This window comes from Eretmochelys imbricata, chromosome 17 (genome assembly GCF_965152235.1).
Source record: "Eretmochelys imbricata isolate rEreImb1 chromosome 17, rEreImb1.hap1, whole genome shotgun sequence".
Classification (NCBI taxonomy): Eukaryota; Metazoa; Chordata; order Testudines; family Cheloniidae; genus Eretmochelys; species Eretmochelys imbricata.
In genome coordinates, this window is record NC_135588.1 from 16253906 (window position 1) to 16279536 (window position 25631).

A 25631-nucleotide genomic window follows, 5' to 3' on the forward strand; every position below is an offset into this window, starting at 1 on the left:
AACACAGAACCTTGAATTCTGGTTGTGACAGGCCCAGAAAACTTTTATTTTCAAAAGGTTCTTGTAATTTTCCAAGTCCCTTGTATTCTGTTCAGTGGTTAACGTGTGTATGTGTGTGTGTGTGTATTTAGTTTTTAAGTACATTTCAGCTCACACAAAAAGTGTGCCCCCACGTTCACCCTGAACTCAATCAAGATCCGCTACCAACTCCTGCATGGTGATAAAAATACACAACAATGCTTAGTAGCTTTTTATAGCGCTTTTTACCCAGAGATCTCCACCTGCTTTGTTAAAATGGGCAGACCAGAGTCCTATTTTACTGAGGGGGGACACTGTGGAAGAGAATGGCATTTTCTCAGGAGAAGTGGGAAGCACTTTTGAAAATCTGGACCCAAATGAGTTTCTCAAGGATACATGGTGTAAGAATAGAACCCAGGTTTCCTGGCTCCCAGTCCAATGCTCTATCCACTGGACCACGTTGCTGTACTGCACTGGTGACCTTTTATACTCCCCCCAATACCTTGGCACACTCCAGAGCAATCTTATTGAAAAGGCTTCCTGAAATTTTCCAAACAGAAAAGGAAAATACTCCAGCCCTTTTCCACTGTGGTAGAAAGTTTGTGGGTCACTGAGGCAATTCATGGGCAGGTAGTAGCCAGCCTAGACGTTTTTTTTCAGGAAATCAAGAGAAAGAGTTGCAATAGCAAGGTCCAGTGAGAATCCCAATGCATTTGTAAGCCCAGCAGATAGCAAATGAACAAATTAGACTTCATGTTCAGTCAACAACCGGTTTGGAAACAGCAGGTAACAGCTCTGAACAATTAACTAAGTTCTCAGCTCCCTGAGTCAGCGACCCACGCTCGGCATTAAGAACAATTGTTAAGGAACATCTTACCATAGCGCGTGTTGAACAGAGTTTCAACTTGCTTCCTCAAATGACTTATAACGTCACCTAGGCCATCTGGAAAACAAGAGAAACACACTGACAAATAAACCACTTCTAACTCCAGAGACGTACAACAAAGCTGTTGGGACAGCCCTATTCTACACTGACCTGGAGAGGCACTCTTAACCCTTTGCCTCCGCTCCTTTAAAGTCAGTGCCATTCCTTGCAGCAGCTACCGCCAAATTCCATCCGCACCAGGGATGGGGGAGTGACATCACGAAGAGTCACTGGCAAGGCCTCACAGCTGACAAAAGGTCAAGTGGCTCTTGTGACTAGTGAAGCTGATCTGAGCTCCCAGGCAAGATGGGTTTTCCCAGTCTCCTTTAGCCCTAGGGCAACATCGCAGACTCCTGACAAGGCACTATAGGTTGACGGGACAGGTGTTTTTCAGAGGTAGCAGCGCTGTGTCAGATCAGAGCATGGACTGCGTGATGTGAATGGAACCACAGAGGGGTAGGAAGGATTCCTCAATCCCATTGTTTTGCATCTGTCTCATTCTTGACAGTTATAGAATTTATTTCTCCCATGCGGTTTTATTTATCTACTGATGATTATATATTGATATCCTTTTACCTCCCTGTTAAACCGTAGGACAGTGTCACAGCCAGTGGGAAGTGCCATGATTTTCATTCATATTGTCTCTCTATTTTCACAAGTATGTTGTTGTTTTAAAATGCCTTATTTACTTCTGTACATGCTACCAGTCGATCTCGTCATATTTATGGCAACAGGATTTCTTGCTGTTATTCACTCAGCCCAATACTGTTTGTTAAGCAGAGATCCTCTTGCTGACTAATGGCAGCAGAACAAAAGTACCATAAGTGCAGGCACAAACACTGGTAATTGTTTGTTTAAAAAGGTCTCATCCACACAGTAACAGGTTAAAAATAAAAACATTAAAATTAAAAATTCAGATAAAAAAGTCACCAACAATTTAACTATTTGAGAGAGGTCAAAAGATGTGCTCTGTCCTTTAATTTTTAGTCATATAGTCCACACAGTCAACCTATGGCACTCATTCCTATAGGATGAAAAGCATAACTGGATTAAAAAAAGAATTAGATAAGCTCATGGAGGATAGATCCAACAGTGGCTATTAGCCAAGATGGTCAGGGATGCAACCCCATGCTCCAGGGGCCCCTAAACCGCTAACTTCCGGAAGCAGTGACTGGACAACAAGGGATGGATCACTCAAAATTGTCCTATTCTGTTCATTCCATCTGAAGCATCTGTCACAGGCCACTGTCAAACGATAGGCTACTGGGCTACATGGACCATTGCTCTGACCCAGCGTGGCTGTTCTTCTGCAGGAAAACATCAGTTTTGGAGAGTAGAAAGGAAAAATGGGATCAAAATAAACCCACAGTGAACCTATATTTATTATTCTAATTTGTATTACAGGTCCCAACTTAGATCAGGGCACCCGTGTGCTAGGTGCTGTACATACACAGAGCAGACAGTCTCTGTCCCAGCATGTTTACAATCTAAACAGAGAAGACAAAGGGTGGGAGGCGAAGCAGAGGCAGGGAGGGGAAGTGTTTGCCCAAGGTTACACAGTACGTCAGGGCAGATCCGGGATTAGAGCACAGGTCTCCTGACTCACACATCGGTGCTGTACCTACTAGACCATGCTGTCTCTCTGACCAATAATGTTCTTATATAGACTAGAATAAACTGTATGGATAATTATCTGAGATAGGTGTGTACTCAAGTCCTCAAGAATTAACATTTTTTCAGAAAAATAAAAAGGGGTGACCTTCGATACAAGGCCGATGTGACTTGAATCAAAGTTCACAACATTCTCACATTGTAACCTCTCCATTTTCAATCTCTCTCTCTTCACGCCAACACAGCACAGGACTCATTCTTCACTCTTGGACCACTTAGAGATAAACAGGCCTACGACACAACACAAACACTGAGCATTTGTGCTCCAAACCCTGAAGAGTTGTTTCCGTTTTTGTTGTTCAGTTAGTCTCCGGTCCAGTCAGGAAGGCATTTCCCGCCTTCACTACGAACCTCCACGCTACTCTGTGGCCAGATGAGCAGCTGCTTGGGATGGCCAATATTTCTCACTTTGGGGAGTTGTACAGCCTCTGCTAATTCAGGGCTTGCTCCTGCATCATATAAGTCACCGGGAGCTTTGCTACTAACCTCAGTGAGCACACAATCAAGCTCTTAGTGACGTGACTGGCGACAGACTACAATAGTAAATGATTGAATCAGACAGGGCATCACTGCAATTTATACTTAAAAAATAACCCCCAAACCTGCAACTGACACCGCTGTTGTGGCAAGTAGATTTGCTGGGATCGATTCTCAGCTGGCACAAACTGGAGGGATTTCACTAATGTCAATGGAGTAACTTTGATATACAATCAATCAGGCCAGATCTGATGATCTGGTCATGAAATACAGAGATGTGCTTCTGAACAAGGTAGTTGGGAAGCTAATTACCTTGCCAAGGATTTAGAAGGTCCATCCAATGCAGTCTGTCTACAGCCATCTGTTTTCTCTTGTTTTATACTCCGATTGGGAGCTCACTGGGGAAGGGACTGTCTTTTTGTTCTGTGTTTGTTCAGCCCTAGCAAAATAGGGTCCCGGTCCATGACTGGGCCCTTTGATAATACAAATCAATAATAAAATAAAAGAGCTGTTTTAATCAGGCTTTAAACAAACCTGAGATTATCAGAGGATAAGCTGGCCTGCTTTTATTACAAATTCACTCTTACCTTCCATCGGCTTTTCTTCGTGTCTTAAGTCCTGGCTGGGCTCTTTATCTGAAACTGGAAGGAAAGCAAAGGTTTAGCAGTTTCTCTTGCATAAATCAGTCAATGTTCCCCAAGACAGCTCAAGGAGCAGGCATGAGAATTTGCTTGAGGCTAGAATGAGGGATGAAGATAGCTAGCTAGAGCATCTGGCTGTAAAAGGAATATATTCCTCCTATGCTGAGGAAAAACAGTCCAGTGTATAGCCAGCATTTCCCAGATAACAGAACAGCACTAAGCAGAGAAGTTTGGGGACTGCCCCCACACCCCCGCTTCAGTCAACAGAGCACAAAGCTGAGTGACACAGGACACGCCTTCTGATCCATCTTTCTGACAGTCTGTAAGGGCACTGTCTGGTCCCCAGCAAGCAAGGGGTTTACCTCGGCTCAGATTCACATCCCCTTTCACAGGTCCCCAGAGCAAAGGCTATAAGGGGGGCTACTTAGGCTGTAGGAAGGTGGGGAGCTGCCTTTGGGGAAGGTCAGAAAAGGACTAGGTTGAATCCGGGCAAAAACCTTTTCTCGCTCGTCTCCCTCGATTACATTAAACGATTCTGCTTTCTTGTTACAAACATTAACTCTCAAGGAAAGGTCCTTGCTGACTGTGCTTTTTATTTGACTGCTTCCCCTTCTTATTTTGCCTTTCACATGTTGCTCATTACGATGGTATCTTACATTCATTTCGCCCCTGTGGAATGTCCTTGAACAAAATCACTTCCCCCTGTCCCTCTGATTCCCATCCACCTGTGGCCTATTTCGTTATTACAGTTATTTATTATTGGTATTATTGCAACACCTAGGAGCCCCATTGTGCTAGGTGCTGTACAAACACTACAAAAAACATATTCCCTGCCCCAAAGAGTTTACATCTATTTTTAGATGAGTCCACGGGGCAGGAACTGTCCCTTACTATGTGCAGCACCCAGGCACAATGGGATCCCAGTCTTGGCATTATTGTAATGCAAATAATAACAGACAATATTTAAATGTGCCATGGGGAAAAAACAAACAAATATTTGACACACTTCGCCTCTGGATTCTCAAACATGTTTTCTATTGGACACAGTTAAGGCAGCTTCAGGGCAACAAGGCTACATGTTTAGGCCAAAACTTTAAGCGACAGGAGCCTCTTAGGCTCCCATTTCCATATTTGTGCTCCCGAATGAGTGACCCAATTTCAGTAGTGCTGACCACCCAGCAGTTCTTACTGGTCAATAGGAGCTGCTGGGTGCTTGGCAATTTTGAAAGGTTAGAACACTTACAGGTGAGTAAAATTGTGGAATTAGGATCCTAACTTCAGGCTCCTATTATTGAAAATCTTGGCGGGAAATTTCTACTCCATTTCTTTCTGATGTTTGTAGAATTTCTGAGCTTTCTAATTCCATTATTTTTATTGGATTTATTTTTTTTTAAATTACCTGTTACTGTTTCTAGCATGTAGTTGGAATCGTCTGAAGTCATGCGGCTGGTCACTGGGTCGTGCATTTCATCGGAACCGGGGGATCGGTCTGTGAATAAAGCACCAAAGACAGTTCTGACAGCCCAGCCACTGTCCCTGGAAGCAGACTTCAGAGCCTTATGGTCATCCACAAGAATTCATGAAAAACTAACCTACCCAATATGAGCCTCTGCATGTTGCTTTGATAAAGGATGCACTTACACAGTCACAAGGGCACGTAGGACCAGAAGCAGGACTACTCATACTGGTCCACATCCTCAAAAGTATTTAGGCATCTAATTCCCATTGAAATGGGAGTTAAGCGCCTAAATATATCTTTGAGGATCTGGGCCATTGTGTCTGGAATGTTTTGATGGCAACTCTGCTACCTTTCTCCTATACACTTTATCACTTGTAAGAGGACATCAGAAACACATCTATAAAACCCACTCCACCTTCCCAAATTGGTGAAGATAGCATCATCTGCAAAAGTTTCCTTATAAGCCTCACAAAGGTTGAAGGCCAAAAAATGGCTTCATGACGACTTAATATCTAGACATCCAATTTTGGCTTAAAAACATTAATGCTGCTTGACTCCATCGCCCGCTCCTCAGGAAGACCATTCCACCCACTCACTGCCTCACTCCATAAAAGAATGCCTCCTTAAATTTTTCTTAGATATATGCCCTCTTAATTTAAACCTGTCTCCTCCAATGCTGGCCTCTCCAATGCCCTCAAAGAGATCTCAAAATTTAATTTTAAAATAAACCTTTAGCTACTTTAAATACTTCAATCAGGTCACTACTTAATCACCTTCTCTAAGGATAAGTAATCCAAATTTCATCAAGGTCTCCTCATATGTGAGCACCTCCATTTTATTAATCTTCCTTGCCCTAAGCTGTACTCCCTCTAATTTAACTATACTGGCCTTTCATTGCCTTATGTGGACTCTGAACTCCAAGTGTCATCTAATCAGGGCTCAAAAACTATGATAACTCAGCTTCCTTAAACTTGTATAAAATACACCTATTAACGCCAGCCATTAGCCTTCTTCTCTCCCGTTACATGGCGAGCCGAAAATGAAAATGTTTGATCTAGCAATATACCTGGATCCTTTTTCCTTCCTCTATATTAACTATGGGATCAAGTCCGCTCTCATCAAAATGGTGTAAAATCCAGAGGGACTCCCCTGACTTCAATGGAGTTGCATCAGACTAACATAAGTGGCTCTAATTCAGAATCATCTGAACTGCAGCTGGCGTGGGCATTATTTCTACCCAAGAGCGTCACCCCCCAGTGGGACACACTCAAAGTCACGCTCTTGCTCTAATTCCATCAAGGTTACTCTGTAGTTAATGCTTGTAAAACACATTGGAAATGCACCTTACTAATCACCCCTTAAGATGTTCCTACCATTTGGTGCACTACCGAGCTAAGGTAACAACCCTATAAATACCAGCCCAAGGAATGGTCTTCCTGAGGGAAACTCCTAATCTCCCCTCTTTACTCTCCAGAACCTACTGTTTTCAACGCTGCTGTCCCCATTATGGCCTGCGACCACTGGCTCCTCAACAACTCTAGGACCCAATGCAAGAAAGGACTTGGGCCCCGATACTCAGAGATACTTAAAAGGTGCCTATCTTCCACTGAAATTAATCAGCGTTGGGTGCCTAGGTGTTCTGGACCTTGGGTAAGTGCTTAGGTCCTAGTGATTTCAGTGGGATTCAAGCACATGCTTAGCCACCCTTCCTGAACAGGGATGCTTTCCTGAACCGGTGCCCTGGTCAGGAATATAAACACTTGAGGTTTGAGATCTGCCAACCTTATACAACAGACAGGAAACAAATTAGGTGATTTTTGCGGTCTTGCCTTCAGAAACTATTTACCTACTTTGCTGTAGAGGATCCCAACACGGACTGTTAGCCCAGCAGCTTTTCAGGGCGATCATCTCCCCAAAGGTCCATGGCTCATGAATGCACTCTGGGCCCAATCCTGCACGTATCCTTTCAGCCCCTTCTCCGCGCTCTACTCCAAAACCACATGCTTATTGCGCTGGATGCCACCTGACCCAGCTTGCATGGTCTACCTGTCCCTTCCCCTGATCCAACTGATCAAATTCACTCCTGCACACGTTCCGCAAACCAACAACACTCAATGGGCTGGGATAGCCAAACACCAGGGCTAAAGAAAAGACGGGGGACCACATTCTGCTCTCAGTTCCACAGCTATAAATCCATGGTAACCCCCCTAAAGACAAAGGTTTAATCTGGAATTCTATCAGCATACCAGATTGCCCCCTTGTGTCAGGACACAGTTTTTCAGGGTTTCTTCCAGTCTAGCACCACAATGGTCTGGCACTTCTGTGGCCCAGCCCTCTGGCCAGATCAGCTCTCCATCTAGTCCCCTTCTGGCATGAACAGAAAAGAAGCTACATCTGAACTCGAAATAGCCACTTGGGTATTAAAGACCATAACTATATCTTCACAGAGAGCCAAAGCATATCCTACCAAGGTGAGAGGCCTGATCAGGCCAGGTTACTTGGGTTAGGGCAAGGAGAGTGAGCGTTCCCTGTCCTGGGCTTCCTCCAGAACTGGCCCCTTGTAAAAGCTGCCAGCCTTTTTTATCTGGCCTGATGGGCCCTCATTGACCTCGGCCTGCTGTCAGCCCTGCTAAGTTCCAGAGGACCAAGTCTCACTGGTTCTACCTGGGGAACCCACTCTAGGCAATCCCTGGAGAGCTGAAGTCATTGCTCTTCCCTCCAGCAGGACACCTTCTTAGGGTGGGTCATGCCACGACAGGGGGCAGCAAATGTGTGGTCCACCCTACCAATGTGAGTGAGAACAATTCTAGCCCCTGCTACTTTTAGGGGTGTGTGTGTGTGTGTGTGTGTGTGTGTGTGTGTGTGTGTGTGTGTGTGTGTGTGTGTGTGTGTGTGTGTGTGTGTGTGTGTGTGTGTGTGTGTGTGTGTGTGTGTGAGTGAAACAAGACTATCTAGCATATGTGCACCACTGATTGCTCACTGGCAGCTTGGTAGCCTTAGAACTGGTTGCTGGGAGCTACTATTTATCCACTTGTATAATGATAAGCCCTAGCCAGATGCAAGCTGCAGAGACGTCACCAGTGGTCCTACAGGGCATATCAGCTAACGAGAGACAGAAGTGACGATACAACACCAGCTTTCAATAGGCTCAATTACACCCTCAGGAGCCAACGCACAGTGCTATAGAAATGCGGAGGCCACAATTTAAAGGGATCCGCCTAACACAGCATTTTCCCACACGGGTGCATCCACCCCAGAGGTGTTCATCTCCAGAATAAATCAACAGATACAACTTAAAGTGAAGTCACTTTAAAATCCCTTCCAGACCCACTCCATATTCTTCCCCAACAGGCTGCAACCACTGTTTCCAATTTGCTCCTTCTAAAAGCAAGAATGTCTATGGCTTTCTTTGTACTGGGCTGGGAGTCAGAAAATCTGGATTCTACTCTCAGTCCTGCCATGGATTTGACATGTGACCTGGGACAAATAATTTAACTTTCTGTCTCTCAGTTCCCACCTCAGGAATACTCACTGGGGCTCGGGTGGAGAGCACAGGGATAGAGGAAGGCAATGGTCACCTACTACCTCAGTACTTCTTCCTTATCACTGAAAGAGCAGTGTTAGCATCTGCTCCAGAAGAGTCTGCTCCCAGCCTGCCTGGCCAGAGATGGGACAGGGACAGGGACAGGGAGACGGTGAAAGGCAAAAAATGAACTGACACAGACCAAGCCCTTGAAAAAACAAAGCCATGTGTTATCCCAAAGGCCTTCCAAAGAAATCAACTAACTTCTGATGCACAACTGGAACTTTACTTTCGAAAGAGAAAGGGACTGGGGGGCAAAATTCATCCTAAGAGACAGTGAGATGAGGAGAAATCCCAATTTCCTGCAACCTGCCTTTCCAAAAGCAAAATCTTTACGCAGTGCAGTCGGAGGCCAACGTTCTTTGCCTAGATATTTCTGAGCAATTCCAAAGTTTTATATTTTACCTGGAACGGTTATTTGAATGATGTCCAGCTCATCTGGTTCTATTTTGATAGGTCTGATCCCACTCAGTTCTGCTGAGGTACCTAGTAGGAAAATAATTAATCGGATGCATGAAAGACAATTGGCCACTAATTATCCATGCCCGGGAAGGAAAAATCCTCACTGCCAGCATGTTCGATTCTATACAGTGACCGGTTCCTCATAACAACGCTCAGCACTTCACCCATAGGTCTCAAAGAACATTGCACATGTAGGTTACCATCACTAACTCCACTGTACAGACAGGAAAACTGAGGCAGAGAAAGGATAAGGCTTTGTCTATATGAGAAAACCGCACTGGTTTAATTTAAATCACTTTCTACACTGATTTAGTTAAATGATCACACCCCTATGCGGATGTAGTTTAAGAATGACTTATTTCACTTCATCTTAAACCGATTCCTAATCAATTTAAACCAAACTGAAGTAAGCCTGGTTTAAAACCACAATAAGAGAGTGCTCACAGCCTGTTGTACCAGTTTAAATATTCTGGTTTAAAATTCTACCAGAAACAAACTCGGGCAACTTCTTCCGATAGAGAAGGCCTCAGTAAATACGGTTCCGATTCAGCAGCACATTTAAGCATGTGTTTAAGTCTCATTATCGTCAAAGTGTTCTGTCGAATCAAGGCCTGCCCAAGAGGCCATAGGACAAGTATCTCTGCATCCCTGTCTGTGAAATGGGAAAAATACTTACTCATTTATTTGCCTCCGAGGGATATTGTGACAATCAATTCATGTCAAAAAAGTTTCAGAGATGTGTCTAAAGGAAGTTCTCTAGAAAGGATCCTTGACTGTAATTCATTCTTGCCACTAGTATGACAGAGCGGCAGTCTGTAGGCCGTCAGGGCCCAGAATGAGTCTAGTCTATTTTCTCAGGCTTTCCCCCCCCCATTATTCAGCTTACTCTCCTGGGTAGGTATTCTTGTTATTATCTTTTGTATTTGTTTTTAAATAATGATGCATTCCCACTCAGATGGGCTCATTTTAAAGAGGGAGCATGTGTGTGTGTGTGTGTTGTGTGTAAACACAACACACACACACACACAATATCCCTCATACAGATAGTCACAGAATGCTTTATTACCCATCAAAATATACAATATAAAAGGCATTGTCCTCCCCATGACATATCTCTTCCTATAAGCTATTCAACAGAAGCATACAGAGATTCCAAGCCCCACACAATGGAAAGCATAGTACACTACGGGGAGCGGTGATAAGCAGCAATGTTTGCTACACTTTTGTCATTTGTATAGAAATGTTTCATTACAATAGCCATAACTGCAGCACATTGCTGGGAGAGTGTGCACTCAGCAAATACATTTCACGTGGCATGTCATCATCTCAGCCAAAGAACTGGAGAGTTTATCTGCTTCCTGGGGAAATCTGTTATTTATTAGACGGTACCTAGCCTTTTTTATGTCCCTCACCATTACGCTTTCTCAGTAGAAAGCAGCCATTATTTCTTGCTCACCTGGTTCACAGTCTTCAGAAACACTACTCTTCTCAGACCTGACAAGGAGAAGCAGACATGGGACACAGTAAAGGAACTATCAATGGATCGCTTAAAAAACACATGCTTATGTACAGTGCATTAAATAGACTAAAGGCGCATTTTCAAGGGACTGAGGGGGAAAAAAAAACTAGCTCTGACTTCAATACTTCCTCTGCATAAGGAAAAAATAAAGATCCCACACTGACGATCCTAGCAGCAGAGCACTCCAGGGCTCCAGTTGAAAGAACTCATGACAGCTCTCAGGGTTTCTGGGGTCAGTAAACCATGGCAAAATTCCTTTCTTTAAAGCTTATACAACTCGTCAGCAAATAGATCATGATAACACATTTTCATAAGGGAGTAAGAGAGATACCGCAGGATGGCACAGAAGGTTTCTCCGGCATGAGCTTTGGATGGGCAATGTCACTTTTAACTTACCAGTGTAAACCTTGCTTTACAGCAGTGTGGGGTTTCTGCAGTAGAGGTTTGCACTGCGGTAATTACATTGGTGTTGCTACTGTAAAGGAAAGGTTTGAAAACGTTCTTAAGACAGATGGGTCTCAAATCAAGCTCAGTTTCCCCCCTTTAACAGTGCTTTTTTATATATGAACTTCTGGAAGGATTCAGGTATCTCCTGCACATCTGAAACCCTGCAAACATTTCAAGCATTGCCACAAATGAGATAAATCTTCTAGCCAGTGACCTACTGGAGGCTAAATCAAGGGTTGTCTTGGGGTTTTTAGCAACCAAGCCCACTGGGTTCTGAGTCCCCACTCAGCCACATCAGTGCAAACCAGGGGTAAATCCACAGACATCAATGGAGTAACCTCTGTGTAAAGAAAGAGGAAAATCTCACTGAGTTTTAACAACAAACCTCAGGTCTACACTGCAAACTCGCATCAGCGCAGCTGTCCCCGTTAGTGCTTCTGGTGAAGACGCTTTAAGCTGATGGAAGAGAGTGCTGTCTTCTGCCAAAAACTCATTGTTTGGCTGAATCTGCACCCACCAAAGACAATGGGACTTGTTACCATTGATTTCCAGGGGAACAGAGTTCAGCCAGCCAGGAATGGTTTTAAAATCCCTTTCTAAGGATGTAAGGATTTATATGGAGATCAAGGCTATCCACAGCTACTAGAATACATGCCAAATATTAGAAAAAGCAAACAAGAGTTTTTGGAAGGGATGTAAACCCCCGTGCTTCAGAGCATTAGGCAACCTGTAACTAATGGCTCTTCGGAGGAAACCTTCCCTGGGGCAGATTATCCCATAATTGTCCAGTGCAGTGTTTTTTGCACCTTCCTCTAAAGCATCTGGGGTTACCAAATGTCAGAGACATGGTATTGGACTAGCTGGATGACTAGTCTATGTTCCTAACAGGGGAGCACAAGTCTCTGTACGTACTCTACACACGAATATGGACTTCTTCTTAAAAAAAAATAAAATAAAATAAATGTATATTTTATTTAGAAATATACATTACCAAAACATGGGGGGGGGAGGGGAGAAGGAGGATCTGTATGATCAAGGCAAGTTTTTCATCTCCACTGTAATTTAGGATTTCCTATACAACATGCTGAATTAACCCAAGTGGGCTATAATTCACATAGTCTGTGAATTCAACATACATGGCCGGATTATGTTCTCACTGAGACCAGTGTAAGTCAACAGTAGCCCAGTTGAACTCAATGGGCTAGTCAGTTAGATCCCTGTAAATCCAGAGTGACCCCCTGACTTCACTGAATTTGTGGTAGTGTTTCACTGGTATAACTGAGTGCTGAATCTGGTTCAATAAATCTGGGATTTATATTCGGGTAAAACCAAGGAAGTCAGATCAGAATAAGGTTCAGTACAAATAGCTGAATGATTACGCTGCAATGAAAACAAACTAAAAACTCGAAATCCTGCTCTGGTTGGTATCCCTCACAATCATTAAATTCTACTTAGAACCACTGCCCAACTCTGCTCCAGAAAAAACAACATTATTTTTCTCTAAGATTTTCTAAAGCTATTTTACCAGAATGTGCAATCCTGACTCACTACTAGAAACAGTCAGAGCACAGTAGGGATGAAGGTGAAGACAATTCAATATTAACAGGTGTTCAACATGGACAGGAAGCCCCCAGATTCACTTGCACGTTGAGAATGCAAATTCCAGACCTTTTACTGACTCGGATACTGTTGCACAGTCTGATAAAAAAAAAAATCTACCACTGAGTATTCTAAGCAAAATTTCTTAGGGGCAGATTAGCTAATTAGCTTCACATCCCTATCATCTTGTCACTATTCTGCCTGCCTGTTTGTCTTCAGGTTGATTTAACTGTATTTTTATATTTGGGGGGTGGGGGGAGAGAATAAAGTGTACTAACTGAAGAGAAAAATCAAACAAGAGGAAGTGATATGTTTACAGATATTGACATACAAAGGATGATTTTCAGGGGTGCTGAGCATTTAAAGCCCCTTTTGAAGTCAACAGGAGCAGTGGGTGCTCAGCAGCTTTGAAGATCCAGCCTAAACACCTGAAACCTGATCACACACCCATAGAAGTCAATGACTGGTTGGCTAACTGAAGTATAGCTTTGTAGTTAAGGCACTTGCTTAGGATTCCAGAGACCTGGGTTCAATTCCTGCTCTGTAACAGACTTCCTATGTGACCTCCGTCAAATCACTTAGTGCCTCGGTGTCTCAGGTCCCCATCTGTAAAATGGGGAAAGCAGCACTATCCTGCCTCCTTGCGGTGTTGCGAAAATGAACACAGTAACAACTTCAGGTACTATGATCATGAGGGCTGCGTAAGTATCCATCTAGACAGAACAGAAAAACTCTGATTAACATCAGCGGTGCAGGATCAGGTCCTAATTTGTACTACTCATTATGCTCTCATTTAGCAAAGATTATGCACAGTCAAGTAGACAATAGAGCTCTTCCATCTATGCAATATATCTACCTATACAATATACCTATATAATAGTATACCAATATAAGGAAAGGCCCAATCCAATGCCCATTGAAGTTAATGAAACCCTTTCATTGACTTTAATGCGTGAGCCCCATATTTATATATCAATTCTGAATTTCAACAACTTATTACCAGTATAATCAATTCATGCAGCGTATTACTTCCTTTAGCAGGATACATACTTTGTGCAATCCAATACCACACTTGAAATTACAGACTCCCCAGTTACAATTATTCATCTGAGACCTGATTCAGCAAAACGCTTCTTAAGCATATGTTTAAGTGTTTTGCTGAAGAGGAAAATGAGTGCTTCCATGCTTAAAGTTCAGCACGTGCCTATATACCTTGATGAACCCTTGCCAAAACACTGTGACATCGCGATGTTGGATTCTGCTTGTAAGAGGCAACCCTTTGCACATTCCTTAAACCTAGGGCGGCAGTCAAAGAAGAGGACTCCTTTGCAAGCTCGAGCACTTGAACGAAAGCAAGGACCTGACCATTTTCACATTTTTCATTTGAAGACTCCCTCTTGCTCCAGAGACTCTTGCACGAGTCTCAGCCAAGCAAGAGACTTAGGAGAGTTCCCATCCCACAAACATATGTGAAATGGCACCATACAGAGCATGAGCCAAATTCCACTCTAAGTTCTGTCCGCTTCCCAGCGCTTATTGCCGTGAAGTCAATATCATCACACAAATCTCGTCCTTGTCTTGGGCGCCAGAGAATACGGAGAACGTGACTGTCAGATGTTAAGAATTTTGGGTCAGTACGTTCCCTGTGCTAAAATACTCTGTGATAGGTTCGCTGCTCAGCATGTGACAGCAAGTGCTGGACAAAGAGGAATTGATTCAACAGCAGCCCTTTTGGCCACGTGTTCCACATGTTTACTTATTTCCCCGTTAGGCCCTCGCCAAAGCAACAAGTTTATCCATTCTTGGAAAGCACGGCCTCGTTCGCATCCGATGGCTGTCAGTTTGACCAATGCACCTGGGGCTGAACCAGGGACCTGCTGGGCTAAAGCATGAGCTGCAACTGATGGAGCTAAAAAGCCAAGGCTCTGTAGCTGGGGGCTGTAAGAGAGTCATTATTTGTGAATCTGTAACACATACAAGCAAATGGGTCACATCACACAGTTTAGTTAAAACAATGCAAAAGGCCATGTCTCTTCTCTCTGTTTTAAAAGTATCTTAAATTTTCATCTGTTCCTAATCAACTTTAGTAAATAAAAACATAATACCACCTAGCTCTTGTATTTAAATAAGCCTGGTTTAAACTAAAATGAGAATGTGGACACAACAGCCTTTAGGACCAGTTTAAGTGAATAAGATTTTAAAATCCCACCTTCAGTTAAATTGGATGAACTTGGCATGCCCTAAGCACACCAAGCAGCACCCGCTAGCTGAGCCGTGTGTGTCTTGTACAGGGCATCACTTTTGTTACTTGTGACACAGCAATTCACAGGCAGAGCCAGTCCCTGCCCTCAGTTGTAGTCATCTCAGGATATTTGTAAAGACCTTTTTCCTGTGGGATTCACGATCCATCACAAAATTAAACAGGATGCTGCAACCAGTGCCAAACACCCCAAGGCCTTTAGGGCTAGAATGTTATTAACCTCAATGGGTACGTCTACACCACACACTAAGCTCAGGTTTGACCCCAAGCGCCCCTTCCATGCACACACAAATCAGTCTGACTCGGGTCAACAAGCACTCAAGGCCCGGTCCTAGAGCCTTGCTGGTGAGAGAGCAGAGCCCCCGTCCCACTGAGATTCGGATCCAAGCCATATCATTTTGCAGTGCGGCTGCAGCTCAAGCTGCAGACCCAAGTCAGGAGGTCGGCGTGGTGAAGTATGAACGTGTTGGCACGGCTCCGAGTCCTGGGTCTACCAACTGTAAAGCTAGGTTTACTGTGCAGCTGGAAACCTCAAGACCACCAGCCCAGCTCCCGCAGACCTGGGGTTAGCCCCAGAGCACCATGCGAGTTTTGCCCTGGGCTTCACTGGGACCAGGATTTCACCCAGCAAAGCTGGTTGAGCATGTGGGAGGAGGGAAGTGTCACAGAATAGCCCCTATCCCCTGGCACACCCTGGGGGCTGTGGAAGGAATCACACCTCTCTGGGGTAACACCAGCACCCAGAGCTGCATCCACATACCGCCATGTACATTGGGTCTCAGCAGCACGAAGCTGGTCACACACCAGAACATCTCCCCCCCGCCGTCTGTACTCACATGTCACTACATTTACATGTAGTTCAGACAGAGTTAATACATAATCAATAGGTGTTATAAGAATATCACAGGCACGCGTAATGTGTGTTACATGTGGTTATACATGCATCACTTGAAGGCTTGATGGTTATAACCTATTGACCTCACAGACTTCAAGGACAGAATGAACCACCGTGATCATCTAATCTGACCTCCTGCACACTGTAGACCACAGATGCTTGCCCACCCACTCCTATAATAGACCCCTGCCTCTGGCTGAGTTGCAAGTCCTCAGATCGTGATTTAAAGACTTCAAGTCACAGAGAATCCACCATTTACACTAGTTTAAACTTGCAAGTGACCCGTGCCCCATGCTACCGAGGAAGGCAAAAAATCCCCAGGGTCTCTGCCCATCTGACTTGGGGGGAAACTTCCTTCCCAACCCCAAATACGGCAATCAGTTGGATCCTGAGTGTGTGGGAAAGACTCAACACCCAGACACCTGGGAAAGAATTCTCAGAGTCCTCCTCATCTCGTGTCCCATCACCTGTTGGCCTCTGTGAATTTGATTAGGCATTTGTCAAAACACCTATCAATCAGTTATGAATGTACCCTTCTTATAAAGCATGACCTGTTAGACTGCAGTCTGATGGTGAATTTGTAGACCTACTTTAGGCATCTCAGATAATTCAGGAAGGAAATCTTCTCCTACCTTGTTTGCACACAGTAGTGACCCGATCCCTTTTGTTCAAACTCAGTGGTTTTGATCTTTTTTTTTTTTGTATCAGCTCACAATAGCAGGATGATCTGATTTCTCTAGTGGTTTGCTTATGGCAGCTATGGTGGGCACACCATCAAAGGTGAAAAATGAGCCCTGAGGTTTTCATTATTGTGCTAAAACAAAGCACTTACAGTTACCACATTATTAGCAACAGCATTCAGTGACTTCCATCTCACTCCCCTTACTCAGGTCTTTCCTGATTTCAGATGGCTGCCAACAGAGGATTGCAGAGCATGTTCCAAACTCTCAGGATGACAAACAAAATATTGCTTCCACTTGCAGCAACTGCATCTTTGGAAATAATCTTTCCAGTGCCAACAGTATGCTCAGCACTGCCCAAGTGACAAAAGATGATACAGTCCCTGCCCTGAGGAGTTTGCAGTCTAAACAGACAGGCAGCAAAAACTGGACACAACACCACACTGTAAGGCTCAGACATTTGGGGCAAATCCTGAAGTTCTTACTCAGCTTTCACTCAGGCAAAAAAGTCACTTCCTTTGACTCCCCCATCTAGCCCTGAGAGTGTACCGTAAGTGATATCAAAACATCTCTCTTACACAGACACACATGCATGAAAGAGCTTGGGCTAATTGAGTGCATACTTTCCACTTTTTGTTTTACACATTCCCCCTCCAGATTTCTCAGCATTACTGTGACTAACAGTGACTCCCTCACTAGCCTCGTGCGTTAAAAGTCTGACAAATGAAGGCTGATTAGACTTGTTCTCTCTTACAGCTTTACTAGTAACGTCAACCCGACTGCATCAGGTTAAAAAAAAGACAACAAAAAAACAAAAACCATACGCATTTGAAATGGGAAGGTTTCCAGCTCCCTTGCTGCATAGCATTTGAAACCAACGAAAGACACAGTATATGTCAGAGGCGCGCTATGATCAGTGCTTCCACGGAGCAAGACTCTCACACTCATTGTAAGCAAAAAGAAAAGGAGTACTTGTGGCACCTTAGTGACTAACCAATTTATTTGAGCATGAGCTTTCGTGAGCTACAGCTCACTTCATCGGATGCAGAATCTCACTCCACCAGCGGCTCAAGCGGACCCCAGTGGGGCTGCACGTGGGCTGAGGGAGTCACAATCTAGCCTCTAGTCTTTATGGAGGAAACTGCTTCGGTGGAGATGAAAGCCACATACCTGTTATTAGCCTGAGAAGTCCCTGCCAGGTCTAGCAGTGCCATTCTGTGTGGTTCTGGAGAGATTTCCCCCGATGGGCTGGAGGGCTCCAGCTTGGTAGAATCTTTGGTAAATTTACTTCCTGGTCCCAGTTCCGCAGCAAGGTTTTATAATGAAAAGCAAAACCAGAATTAACCACAGAAGAATTCAAATGCTAGCAGCATAGCTCACTAGACTACTTGATGTTCCTCTCCTGCATTTACAAAGCCAGTCAGCAGCTTGTGATGCATAAAGAGTGAGTGTCTGGGTTACACATAAAGGGTATGTCAATACACCAATCTGAGGGTGTGAAAGACATAACGAGCTGGCTTTAAGCTAGCTTGGGTCCCGGAGCAGAGGGCACTTCAGTGTGGGCCGTACAAGCCTGTCTGGAACCCTGGGTAATTACTCACAGGGCTAGCCTGCACTGAAGCAAGTGCTTCTGGGGTTTCCCTGCTCCTGGACCTGAACGGGCTAGATTAAAATGAGCTCAGGTGGGCCTATTCAAGCAGCAGTCACCCTGTGACTGCAGTACAGACAATCCAAAGATACGAGGACACCTTCTCTTGGTTACACTGCAGCATTAGTATGATCTAGCACAGGAAATTCTGCTTGGCAATTGCCTTCACGCCATTCTAAGAGAAAGGTCCTTCCAGCAAGAAGAGATGCAGGACCTCCTGGGAGATGGGCACCTTTGCATTTGAGTCAGACCTCCTCGCACAGGGATGGCTAGTTAGAGTAATATTACTGAACGCAGTGAAAGGCTTGGGGGGCAAAATCCTCAGGAAACGTGTTACAGAGGCAGTTGCACAAGTGTTGGCCAGGAGGGTCAGGAGCAGGAGGGTTCCGGTGGCGGGGAGTCCGGGGACTGCATTGAGGATGACTGTCGTTTACACATGCCTCTCTCTCGATGGATTTTCTTTTACCAGCCCTTCCTACTGGTTTTGGTCCTCCATGTCTCCTCTCTCAAGTCACCATGATTCCTCACTTCTCTGGGGGCAAGTACCTAAAAGATGAATTCAGTTCCCAGGTGCCGGTATGCCAGGCTCCACCCTGTTCCCTTCCTGGTTTGATATTATTGTTGCGTAGCCTCAGGCGGCCTGAATTTCTGAGCACGGGAGTCAGATTGGGAGGGGCCCGGTGTGCACTGCGTTGAACAATCTGATGCGGTATGGCCAGTTCAGAGCTTAGCACAGATACAAGCGGGTGCCCTGGGCAATGCAGTTTGAGGTAGGGAGGCAAGGCTCAGAGCAACCACCTGCCACACAAATTGACCTGGAGGCCAGTGGTATCCTGTAGGCTGCTGCTTGGCCAAAGGCATCACATTCTACTTCGAATACAAGTGTTTTCGAATCTGTATGTGGTGCGGCGAGTGGGAGAGGTGTCAGCACCATGGCCTGAGCATATAAAATCTGCCCCTTGTGTGTGTGAGAGAGAAGGGGGCATGACAAAATTGAGACAAGGAGACGAATAAGCATTTAGCAGCCATGAAAACCTTCTCTTTGCCCTTCCCCTGCTCCTCAGTAATCAAGCTCCAGCCATGATCTTAGAGATGAAAAGAGCCCTATGAAGACAGCAAAGGAAAGGAAAATGAGGTGCTAGAGAGCAGGTGAATGGAGACTGAAAGATTTGCCAGACCTGGGAGAAGGAGGAAGCAGAATTATTCTGACAAGCTGCACAAACAAGGCAGGTATCTCGTTATCATCTGTAATACTCGAACTTTACTCAGCTCGAAGCCACATTGCAGCTACCTCCTTTTGAAGTGTGTACAATCTGTGGCCATGTAAAGTCCCTTTTCCTTTAGTCACTGGCATGTAAAAGAGGGCAAGGCTTCGCAATGGGAACATGAAGCAGCAGGGATCACAAAAGATGCTATTTATCTTCTCACAGTTCAACTGGGTCCTTCTAACGTACTTTTTCCATGTACCAAAATCTTGATCTTGCAACAATGAAGCCTGACTTAAGCACCCGCCCAGGGAGCAGCAAAAATAGGCTTCCTAGGCGCGGTGGGTTTTTAATTAAATGGTGAGCAAAACTGCAGTGGAAACCTTGGGATACTTTGTCGATGGCAACTTAAAGTGCAGCGCCACTCTGACAAAGTGTAAAGTAAAAATGGCACCTCCTTACTCAGCAGACCCAGTTCTTCTGTGTATTCAGATCTGCTGACTGGAGTCAAAAACTAAGTCTTTACTGCTTTCTGCTTCTGTTAGCCCTGCAAAGACCACACAGCTAGCAGAGAGTAAGCTGGAATGTGTTCCAATCCTGTGCAACAACAACGGAATTGTTTCCTAATTTCCAGTCAGTTACACTTGCACAAACCCCATTGTAGGCAAAGGGGTTGCGTGGGTGCTAGTGAGGGCTTACCAGCAACATAACAAGTTTGTACAGGTGCCATTGAAGGGTTAATGTGGCTTGTAGAACCTTTATAACTGGCGATAAAAGCACCCAGCTTGACTCTCAGATCCCAGCCTAAATTTGCAAAGCACTTAGTTAGAGAAAATAAGTTTTTACTTGTAAATTGAGCCCATTGGGTCTGAAATCATTGGCAGACAATAAACACATGACCAGATGGTGCAATTTTTACAGTAACTTTTCATATATACATCAGGTTAAGATAGGAAAAAGCCACTGGAGCAATATTTTGGGTGTCTTTTCATAGTATTCAAAAGGAGCACTCAGATCTTACTAATATATGCCTGGTTTTATTTGCTAAAAGTTGCTTGAAATGACATCTCTTTCATATTACATTGCTCACAGTACAAGTAAAAAGGACCAAAAGACAAAGCTAAGCAGTTCAATTTAACTAGTTGGGGATTTTTGTTTTTTGTTAAATAAACAAACAAAAAAACAGAGTCATGTTAGCACTTTATATGCAAGGGAGAGAGAATAACTTATAAATGGGAATCCACAATGCGTCTTCTCCCTTGTAAGTACAGTTTAAATATTCCATGGCTTTCTAGGGGTGAAATTTACCCTGTGCACAAAGTCAGCTCATGGCCTATGCACGACTTAAGTCTCACTTCAGCCCTATTTCAAGGGCCAAACTTAGATTTAAGTGGTGCATAGGTCCTATGCATGGAGTGAATTTTCTTATACTTGTGTATATTATGTAGATAAGATTTTATCCTTTGTGAACACAACTACATATACCCTTCACTTATGGCTGTTCATAGATTACATCATTGTAACTCTATTTCTCTGTGTTCTCTTTCACTTCAGAGACAATAAATCAAAGACAGTTATTAACGTACCTGTAAAAATTCTCTCATCAAACATCCTAGAAGAGGAAAAAGAAACGAAACAGGAGCATCTAGTGAATGAATTTCAGATATCGTTTAACAATATATTGAGTAAGAATCATGTTGAGTTTATTCATTCCTTTTCCTTGAGAAAAAAAAAACAAAACAAAAACAAAAAAAATCCCTGTATTTTCTTGTACAAATCCAACAACTAACAACATGTGTCTTTCATCTAAAGCACCTTAACATCTGCTTCTAAGTCATGCCCTCCATTTCATTAACTGTATTAAATAAAGCTGTTACTTTCTGGCATTAGCAGAGGGCTATGGGGCCAAGACAGTCCAAGATGGCTTTTAATTCTGCTGTTCAGTCTAGCTCATTTACCATTATGGCAGGAATATTTGCAATCTTGTCCATCTTTTGTACATATGCAATTTCGGGACCATTGTTAAGTTTCCTATAAAAACTTATCTTAAGACTTACCTTAAGAAGCTGCTCAGTCCAACAGCTCTTATGTGAGCAGAAAGAAGGAGACTTGCACAGGAGCAGCTATCAATAGACCACTAAATGACTAAATTTAGGACAGAAGAGTTTCTCACTGTCTGCAATTCATCTTATGCCCACGACCTAAAAGAACTTAGGTTTCTCTCTGAACACTAAGATGCTGTCCTGGCAAATCATTTAATATCGTGCATAACTTTAAGCACATGAGTAGTTGCACTGGGCCTGATTCTTTGTTCTAAGGCTCTGATCCAACAAAGTACCTAAGCATGTGCTTAACTTTAAGCCAACAATGCGAGCCTCCATTGCTCACCTGTTATATTTCCAAACAAGCACCTTCATGCTTTGTCCCAGGCTACCCCTCACACTTTGGAGCAGCTCCCCAAAAACATCTGCAAAGCCACCTCCCAATCCTCGTTCAAATCCCTCTTTCAAACTCTTCTTTGTCATGATACCTACAAAAAAACCTAACAAAGGTTAGGCCACTGGTGTGCTGGGACCACTACCTAGCGTGCTGACTAATATGGTGCCATTTTTTCCTTATACTCTCCCATCCATCTGTAGCCATCTGCTGTCTCCTGTCTTAGATTGGAAACTCTTTGGGGGCAGGAACTGTCTTTTTATTCTTGGTTTGTACAGCATCTTGCACAGTGGGGTCCTGCTCCGTGACTGGGGCTCCTGGGCACTATTACAACACAAATAATAAAGGATAATAACAAATAATAATAGCAGCCTTGCTGGATTGGGGCCTGACTTAGCAGTCTTTTACACCCCATTTGCACTCATTTTGCATTAGTGTAAATGACTATGAGGTGCAAGGCAATGGAGAAACAGGCCCCTTGACTCCATGGGATTACACACACACACTGAAAGTTAGGCATGTGTTTAAGTACTTTGTTGAGTCAGGGATGTGTGGTTTTGTTTTTCCTTCTTGCTCTAATGTTCAATAGCCTTGGCTTCACTTTCTGTAATTCTTTCAACCTTCTACCAATGTACTGGAAAGTTCCGGCCTTCGCTCATAATGAAGTGTTACGATTAGAGCTGGCTGGAGAAACTTTGAAGGAACATTATTTTAATCAGAATATGCAGACCCACCAACACCAAAACACTGCAAAAATCAGCTCTATTTCCCCGAGGTTTTGTTTTGAAAGAAAACCAGGAAGAAGTTCCAACCACATTGAAATGTCCCGTTCTGATATTTTCAGAATGAAGCACTCCAACTTGGTCTATTTTTTTGAAATTTGGTCTATTATACAATACAGAATTCAAAAAAGTCAAAACTGAAAATTAAAATTTTGTCAAAAACCAAATGTTCTCATTGACTTGAAACAAAAATATTTTCTGAATTGTTCTTCGGGAAGCATATCACAATTTTCAGTTTCCATTCCACTTCAGCATGAAGCCACATCTTGGAATCTAAAAATCCGTAGTGAAGCAGAACCTCTGTCCTCAGCACAGATCTAGTGACAACAAGTGGACCACTACTTTAAACTGGGGCACCATCATTCACTGTGTCTATTGATAGGGAGAGAGCCAGTGCACTTGAGCATATCCATTTTCTAAAGGAAGCACAATGGGCCACGAGATTAATAAACTGCAGCTATGTGCGCTGCAAAAGAATGGGATGAATCCAAGCTGCATAATTCAGATGTGGATTTTTCTAGAGGGGCTGCCATGAGGCCTCTCTCAAAGCAACTAATCTTGCCTCATCTACACCCTCTCATCCTATATAAGAACAATTTTCCTTGACATAAAATAAACAGGAGTCATTGTGCCAGTTTATTAAAGGGAAAGTGGAGAATTCATGACTGGATTCACTGATTTTTCAGCTGAAAATTGAGTGGCAGTAGGTGTCTAGAAATTCAGATCTGGCACTGATGTCCTATTTCTTCTATGTTTTTATAGCCCTACCACCAAGGGATTCCAGCCCTGATAGTTGCCTTTGGACACTATAAAGAACACTAATGTAATAACACTGCATTTTGCAGGTGCTAGCAAAGACTTTACTAAGGGAATTATTGAGTTTTCTCTAAAGAACTTGTAATGAAAGATGCGGTTTTTGTCTCCCTCCCCCAATAAAGGGAGCTTTTGTTGACGACACAAATCAACAGCTCTGAGTAAGGATGAAAATTATATTAAGAAATTGTCTGTTTCAGATGAGCCCAAGAAGGGGGAAAACAAAAAAAAGGCACATTGGGGAGGGAACTTCACAAAATGATGAGGAGAGGAAGGATTGTTAGGGCATCAGCCTGAAACTTGCTCCACCATAAACCTTGGGCAAATCCATCTGCGCCTCAGTTCCCCATATGTACAATGGGGATAAACAGCACTGCCCTGTTCCACGGGCGTGATACACATAATGATTCTGAGGTGCTGAGTACTATGATGATGAGGGCCACAGAAGCTGACAGAGGCAGATAGGAAATGTTGGTGTCCCTGCTGGAGAGATGAGGAGGGATTATATACACCAAAAATGAAGAAATAATTGTGCAGCTTTCCACCCTATTCTAGTGCAAAAAACAGAAACCACTATAAAAAACACAACATACCTGTGGCTATCAGGCAAATACAGGTAGGGGGGAAATGACCATATATCTCAATATGCACTCAGCTGGCACAATTTGAATGTGTCATGTGTCATTTTGACAGCCTACTTAATAAGCAGGCAGATAAAACTCTTGAAATGTTTAGGATGATCTAGAGCCGTTGTCACTGAGGCATTTGAGATAACATTCGTGGTTTGTTATTGTAGGGATGATTATAAATACCAGGCAACTGGCATTGGTTTGGTTTTGTTAAAAGCTAAAAAAATTGAGAGAGCTGGAAAAACAATGATGGGGGTGGGGAGAATATCAAAACCCACACATCTGTTTGCAAAAACAAAGTAATTAATTATTTATATAGCATGTGGTAAGTCAAGTTTTAGGTCTATTAACCATCACAGTTAGTTTAAAAAAAAAAAAGAACCCTCTGTAAAACTATATTGGAAAAAATCTTTTCCAGGTGTTGAATCTGCCCAATGTGCTTACTACTCTTTCATTCCCAAACTGATTCAAGGGAACCCATCTCTCTGCCTCCGGTGGAAACATTCCTGAGGTACCTCATCTGCACGTTTGGCTATACTTCCGCGTGGAAGTTTGTTTCCAACACAGAGTGGGCAAATAGAAAAAGTGATCCAATATTTGCTGCTATTATGTAATTAAAAAAACCAAAATCAGAATATAAATTTTCTGGTTACGATTTTGGGACTACATTTAGAACAGAACACTACCTGCATGCTCACACAAAATAGGTAGGCTAAAATGTCATCCATGTCACCTCTCTGAAGTATCTCTGATTAGCCGTGTACCTTTTAATGACAAAGTGGATGTTGTGCCTTTCCTCCAGGATTCGTTTGAGCTTGGGGACACCATAGGTACAGGGTCGTTTGAATGGTATTTTGTCAGGGATCCCAATTATTTCTACTGCCTCTGGGTCACAGGCAATCTTCCGGTATGGCACAGGAACCATGTGGTCCAAACCCAAAGCTTCAGCTGAAAGATTAACAGATGGTTTTAATTTCCACACGGATTTTTGGGGTTTTTTTTAAAGACGACAAAGAGAAGGTGAAGACGACGTAATTCAAGTAGATCTGCAAAACAGATACACGTCTGCTGTCCTACTATCCTCCTTTTTCCCCAGCAACAGAGCCCTGGGCTCCAAGCTTAACTTATCCCTTGTCACTGCCGAAAGTTACTCCTAAGGGAGAAATTTCAGAGTAGCAGCCGTGTTAGTCCATATCCGCAAAAAGAACAGGAGTACTTGTGGCACCTTAGAGGCTAACAAATTTATTTGAGCATAAGCTGAAGTGGGCTGTAGCCCACTTCATCAGATGCATAGAATGGAACATATAGTAAGAAGATATATATATATATACATACATACATACATACACACACACACATATACAGAGAACATTAAAAGGTGGAGTAAGAGGCTAATTAATTAAGATGCGTTATCAGCAGGAGAAAAAAAACTTTTGTAGTGATAATCAAGATGGCCCACTTAGACAGTTGACAAGAAGATGT

At 43.5% G+C, this 25631-nt stretch overlaps 1 protein-coding gene across 1 annotated transcript in view; it reads right to left on the reverse strand.

Moving 5' to 3' along the window:
• Window positions 1-25631, reverse strand: part of GTF2IRD1 (GTF2I repeat domain containing 1) — a 123704-nt gene that overhangs the window by 41962 nt on the left and 56111 nt on the right. The window contains exons 9-16 of the mRNA XM_077836773.1: window positions 24914-25097; window positions 21076-21101; window positions 17807-17927; window positions 10693-10730; window positions 9180-9260; window positions 5132-5221; window positions 3679-3732; window positions 896-961 (exon numbers count right to left, since the gene is read on the reverse strand). Coding sequence (XP_077692899.1) covers window positions 896-961; window positions 3679-3732; window positions 5132-5221; window positions 9180-9260; window positions 10693-10730; window positions 17807-17927; window positions 21076-21101; window positions 24914-25097 — 660 coding nt within the window. The remainder of the gene's footprint in view (window positions 1-895; window positions 962-3678; window positions 3733-5131; window positions 5222-9179; window positions 9261-10692; window positions 10731-17806; window positions 17928-21075; window positions 21102-24913; window positions 25098-25631) is intronic.